The sequence below is a fragment of the Propithecus coquereli genome, unplaced genomic scaffold (genome assembly GCF_000956105.1).
Source record: "Propithecus coquereli isolate 6110/MARCELLA unplaced genomic scaffold, Pcoq_1.0 Scaffold8, whole genome shotgun sequence".
NCBI classification, from domain to species: domain Eukaryota; kingdom Metazoa; phylum Chordata; class Mammalia; order Primates; family Indriidae; genus Propithecus; species Propithecus coquereli.
Window position 1 is genome coordinate 14,679,129 of NW_012154173.1, and position 6,847 is coordinate 14,685,975.

The window sequence follows — 6,847 nt, forward strand, 5'->3', positions numbered from 1 at the left end:
ATATATAAGATAAATCAAACTAATTCATTTTACCAAGATAAAGTCCTAGCAAACTTTCCCCCTCTCCCACTTAATATGAAATTTTGTTCCTCTTTTTAAAGTGATTTCACTTTCAGTGGTATTTCTCCAGAACCACCTATCCTCACATAAAAAGAACCATCTATAAATCAACTCCATCTCAAGTCAGTGGACGAATTTGTATCTACCAAATCACCTAGAACAAACGACAAAAAGAAACTGTTCCCATCACCAATCTCTGGAAGACTCACATCCATGAAATTCCAAGAAACATGACTTGAAGTCAATACACTGTCAGGTGCCAACTCAATCAGATGTCAGCAGCAAACGTTCCAAAACCAACAAGAGGTGATTTTAAAATGGTCTTGTAGCATTGTTATTTCTCCATGTAAAAAAGTAATCAAGAGGTGTCAAATTTCGATTCTGTTTCTCTTTACTTTCCAAAACACAATAGTTATCTTGAAGCTCATTTTCCCCAACACCTTCATAGATTAATAATTCCTCCTCTCATCTTTTATTGAGATATTTTTTTCTAGATGTGAAAGATCAATTCCAAACAGGCAAGTCAAGGACTCAAAGCTGAATTACTAAAGGATGTAATGTTTACTGATACTCCCTTGTCACAATACTTCAGTATGGTTGCAAAGGCTGCCGTTAGTATTACAACACAATTGATCAACCCAAGAAGCAGACTGAGTCTGAGGATGGTCTTGTTCTCTGAAATGAATCGCTGACTCTGATCAAACAGCTAACAAACTTCTCTTCCAAGCACATTAATCATTTTCCTGCAATTACCTTCATTATACTATCTTGTGGAATGTTCTGAATGATGTATAAGATAAATGACTGAGATGTAATAAGTTATACAAAGAAAAGGCATAACTTCAAAAATGAACAATTAAAACATAAACCATAGATCTTCTGTGATGGCAGTTACCACATAAATACTGACAAAAACCTGATTTCTATAATTAACTTACTTTTAAAGGAAAAGCAGGAAAACAAACTTAATTCAAAGAATTCACCGAATGTTTATCTAATTGGCTATAATATCACACGGTAAGAAATATAAGCTTAAATTCAGACTGCCTATTTTCAATCTAAACTTTGCCACCTGTTAGTTGTAAGAATTTGGGTAGGTTCAAAAACCCTCATTTTTTAAAAGTCTGTATAATGGGGATTATAATCCCTCAGCAAACTGTGGAGACTCGCTAAGACTCTAACGCATACAACAGAGGGTCAGTATTTCCCCAAAGGGAATTAGATGACTGGCAGTCAAGGACCTCTGCCCTCCGCTTAGTAAATTTACCCAAGCAAAATTAGTGGAATCTTGGATTTTGATCTCAAATCTTGAGTGTAGTAATATAAAAGTGGAAAAAATTATTAGAGCCTATTCATTGGAGCCAGGCTGCTGATGAGCCTGCCAAACAGTTCCAGCTGCCTCGATGCTCTTTTCAAGTCTGACACTGTAGCTTTTCTATGGATTCTGTGAACTATACAATATCTTTTAAATTAATTTTTCTCTTAGTTTTTGTTGCTTGGAACCATATAACCTTAAGTAATACGATACTTCAGTAGGTAGGTGCATATATTAGGCAAATGAGAATTTCTCGAAGCTTTAAAATACTATCTAATATTTTTCACAACGTTTTACAATATTCGAAGCACTTTCACTGATTTCGTTTGACCTCTGCAATAATCCACACCATATATAAGAGAGATGTGATGTATTATCCCAAACAAACGGTTAGAGTCCAGACTAAAAACCAAGTCTGCTCAAAAGCCATGCGTTTCTCACTGTCATATGATTTGCCATCAATAAATTTCTATGGCTTGTTTACCTAAATTCAATATACAGGAATGTAAATAATTTAGTAGCACAAAAGATTTAGATAGGTAAATTACCCGAGAGATTTTACCGTAAAAATGGCTTCATTCGATTAATGGGGAAATAAGACCCTGGATAATTAAGTGATTTATGTGAGAGTATAATCCCCCTAAAATGGAAATAGTGCAAACTCATGGTGCGCAGAGCTTGGATCCCATTCAATATAATTTTCGTTACTTTAGCAAGCGTGTCCTCTCTAAGGTGGTCCTGAACCATGTGTAGGAGCTCTTGGAAGGAGCTCGAGAGGGAGCTGTTTCCCAGCATGAAAACAAGGGTCCTACTCTCGAAAATTCTTCAAGAAACTCTGTGTGCTCTGTAACTGTCATGCCGCCCTACATCTGCATTTGGCCCTGTCCTAACCCCACAGGAGCCACTCCACGTATACACAAAGCTATCTGCAGGCTGAGCAATGATCCCTGTAAGCAATTCAAAGATAGCTCTTTAAATTATTCCCACTCCCTCCCACAGCCTGAATGCAGCCTCTATGACTCTAAGTCCCTACAGAGTCCTGTGAGACCAGCGGTTTCTCCTAAACTCCCCAGAAGGGACCAGGCCTGGGAACCAGGCCTGGAGTTGTGGACCAGGATGGGCAATCAAGTTTTTATTACAAGTTGCAACCCGTTGGCTGGGCCCGCTCCACGCTGCCAGCATTCCCCTGAAGTCCCCAAACTCCCAAATCTCTGGCTGCGTCTTTTGCAATCACTGTCAAATCCTACTCAAGTAGAATTCATGTTGCCACCCTTCTTGGAACCAGATTTTCATATTATCTCCCCTGTGCCTACTGGAACTATATTTCTATCTGATTTCCCTGAATAGACCACAGAATTCCTCTGTCTCAATGCCCCATTTTCCTCTTGCACTCAGTCTTATAAAACCACCAAAGCTGATGAAGCAAAGGTACTCTCTGCTGTGGGCTCCATGTGACACACTACAGCCCATATATATTCTCCCTTTCAGTAACTGGTGCATAGTGTACAAATGATATTAATAATGTTTAAGGAATCTCTCATTTTTGCAATAGACTCGATTTTTAGGCTATACACCAGGATGAAACAAAATGATGACAGATTTCATTTCCCTAGAATACCAAAAAGTTTCTGAAGGTTTTGTTTTAGTAAAAGGCCTGGCAGATTTCACTGACAAATCCTGCAATTTAAAGCAAGTTCAGTTTTTCTTCCAATGTTTGAGTGACAAGAGAACTGCAAAAGCAAACTTTAGTCCATTTTTCTCATCCCAGCAGGACAACGGCTCCCCGGGAAAGGAATTATCATCATGAATCAACTGTAAAACACACAACCATTTGAACTGACTGAAAGAGGTAGCATTCACACTGAATGGGAGGTCACCCTGGACACTTGAAATGGAAGAATATAGACAAAGAGGAAGCTAAGGCAGATCCCAGTGAGCATTTTAAGAGATTCATAGTACAGAGTGGACAAGGAGGAGAATTCTTAAGATCAGTGTTCGAGGTTTCTTTGCATATCTGCATGGATATAATTTTAAATCCAAAGGAAAACTAACATATTGAAGACAAAAAACAAATTCAACTCTAAAGCCTTAAAGATAAAAAGCAATCCACTTGGTTTTATGTGGTACAGTATTTGGCTGGGAGCATTTTCAATCTTCTTTACATTTTTAAAAATTACCTTTACTGCTTACTTTATAAACAAGAAAAAATTTAACCTAGTCCAAAGTTCATACTCACTTAAACTAAGGAAATTTAAAGACAGAATTTTAAGTTACTCTTTGTATGGAAGTAACATAGGACTCTAACCCCAAAAAATAACTGGGATTCAAAGTTACCATTGCTGAAAACATTTTATAGATTCTCAGCCATATTCTCCATTTGCTTTTTTGACATTTTTAAAATTTTTCCTCAATGACTCATGAATCATAACATTTTTCATCTTGAATGGACCTTAAAAACTAGATCAGAGCCAGCTCCTTGATTTTAGAAATGAAGAAATCAAAATTTAGAGAGGTTAAGTGGACTTAAAGTGAAATTCAACATCAAACACCTAATTTAGAGTCTGGAAGTTCACATAATGAACCTTATTCCCCATCTTTGCTCTCTCGAGGATTCAGTCTATGTACTTCTTGACCAAAGGTAAGGCAGGAAAAAGGATCCTCATGATGCACAAATGCAGAAATACCAAAGCTTATAGGCCACACAAACTATTGGCTCCATCACAAACCTTCAGGGCAAGGTTAAGCCAATTAACTGCCACCATAAAGATATTTTAAGGCCAGGTGCTCTGGCTCATGCCTGTAATGCCAGCACTATGGTAGGCTGTGGTGGATCACTGAAGGCCAGGAGATCAAGACCAGCCTGGGCAACATAGCAAGACCCCATCTTTACAAAAAAATTTAAAAATTAGCCAGATGTGGTGTTGTGTGCCTGTAGTGCCAGCTACTCAGGAGGCTGAGGTGCAAAGATTGCTGGAGCCCAGGAGTTCAAGTTTACAGTGAGCTATGATTGCACCACTGCACTCCAGCCTGGGTGACAGAGTGAGACCCTGCCTCTATAAATAAATAAATAAAATATTTTAAAATATTAATGAAAGTTAGCATTTTTCAGAATTGATTATAGTTCTCTAGCAATATCTAGAAAATGAGCATTTATGGTTCCATCCAATACCAACAATTCTGCACATAACATGCTACATAAAACTATTTTAAGCTTGATTGTTGAGCAAAGTGAATGTACCTCCCAGCCTTCAATGTGAGACTGCCATTCCTCTAAAACTTCTAATTTCTCCATCTGTCTCTTGGCCTCATTTATGTTGGAACACACAGCTTTCATAGCTTGGAGGGCTTCCATCACTGCTGCGTAGTCACTGTGTTTCCGTGGAGTCCGCTTCAGCAACTCCTGTTTATACACAAAAAAACAAATCACCCTTTGATCTCTAGCTTTCTGGTACAGCAGGTTCAGACTGACCAGGAAATGAAAACTGCAAAGATCGTGAGAGCCACTTTAATAAGCGACATCACAAACTCCTCTAAGATTAAGATCAAAAACAAAAGGTCAAATCAATGAATAAGCATTACCTCAATGCACATTTTGCAGTCACTTTAATTTTTCCCTCAAACTTTATTTTGTTTTAAAAAACCAAATTGGGTTTTTCCTTTCAAATCATCAAATATCTCACCAGGAGCATATGATTTTTTTTTTTAAGTTTGACTTTTCCTCTAACAGAAGCATCTTTATATGTTAATTTCATTTTTCTAGTCTTTCACAGAATAATAAATCTTCAAATGAATATGTCCCATAATTTCAAAAATAATTTAAATGTTTCATTTTCTAACATTTCTGGGGAAACTATAAAAATACATCATAAAAAAGTAAAATTTTTAACTAATGTTTTATACTCTGGCAAAATAATTCATAAATTCTACAATACTCCATCATTAAAGGAGCAATTTATGCTGTTTTCCCCAATTACTCAGGTTCATAGGTTCATTTTTTGTCATGAATAAACTGCCATATACTTCTTAATAGCTTCCTTTTTTGTTTTTGGTATTTAGGAGTTTGGGGGGGCTTTGTTTTTCCATTCATCAAAACTAGAATAATCTTTAATCTTTTAAACATATTAAAAGGTCTTTTAGCTGTTTTTAGAAGCACCAAATTAAACATTTTCACCCACTGTCTAGACAGTTGTGACCACATTGCTTCTTAATTAGTCATTTGTTTCTTTACAACAGTTGCCATCATCATGTCACTAACACAATTACAGAAATCCAACTCTTGAAAATAATTTTCTAAATTCTCTACATATAATGGGGAAAATATGCAGTTGTTATACTCTTTTGAGTTCTGTTACTGTTAAAAATGCTGCCATACGCTTTGACCCCACATTTGATAAGTTCGCACTCTGTTCTGCAGAGTTAACGCCAGAGGAATACACGTTACATCACTCCCAAGACAACGTTTAAAAAGTTATGCTGGACCACAAATCCAACAAAGAGAAATGCAGGCTTCTCCGGAAAATCTAAAGAGTGGACGCATCTATAAATTTTGTGAAGCGGCCAAGCCAGTCTGCAGGCCTTAATTTGGGGCCTTATATAATTAGAATTGTGCCCCATGGGTATCCGTGGAGTTGAGACATGAATTTACATAATGTAAATAGTAAGTGAGACAGTCAGTCATAACCTGGCAGTTACTTGCTAGGAACCCTGTGTTGATTGGCCAACTCAATAATTTCAAGTTCCACAAACAATACCAATGTATCTGTTTTTTAAACACTTCAGCCTAATCCACTTAATATTTTTCCCTGAATAAATAAAGTCACCCAAAATCAAAGAGAATCCCAGCACAATTTTTCATCTGATAGAACACAAAGACGAACAGGAACACCAATATAGGTACTACCTGAGTAAACACATTTTTCATGTTTCTTTGTAAAAATAATCTTCCAAAAGGCGGAAAGGATGTCACCTCTCCACTGCTTGAAGGGGCTCTGAACTTGACCTCCACTTGGCTAAGCAAGGATGTGTTCACAATGCTATCTTTTGAGAGGTCAATTCAAATATCTGAGGTCAACCCTAATCAGAAAGGAGTGATTTGGAACAACCACTCTGTCATGATGTATTCTTAATATCTCCATCCCTGTTTATTCTTAGAACAAACAAATCCTCTAAGATTCCAAAATCAGGATCAGGAATAAGTATAGTTGTGAGTACACATGCAGATTGAGGCACTGAGCCAGAGGTATATAGGGATTCTCAGGAAGATGGGAGGCACATATGCACCAATACTCCCTAACCTCCAAAGACTGTGCCAGAACTCTACCGAACTGGAGACCCCTGTGTTAGTCTCTCTCCACAGCTTCTTATGGCTTACCCAACTGACTTTAGACTTGTTTTTTTAAATGAGGAGCAATCCTTTTCAAACAAATTTTACAGGTATCTAATTTGTGCAATTGACAAGAGTTATAACAAAAA

The 6,847-nt window shown here is 37.2% G+C and overlaps 1 protein-coding gene across 1 annotated transcript in view; it reads right to left on the minus strand.

Moving 5' to 3' along the window:
- Positions 1 to 6,847, minus strand: part of PREX2 (phosphatidylinositol-3,4,5-trisphosphate-dependent Rac exchange factor 2) — a 306,900-nt gene that overhangs the window by 224,458 nt on the left and 75,595 nt on the right. Inside the window, exon 6 of the mRNA XM_012663111.1 lies at positions 4,614 to 4,775. Within this exon, the coding sequence (XP_012518565.1) occupies positions 4,614 to 4,775 (162 nt within the window). The remainder of the gene's footprint in view (positions 1 to 4,613; positions 4,776 to 6,847) is intronic.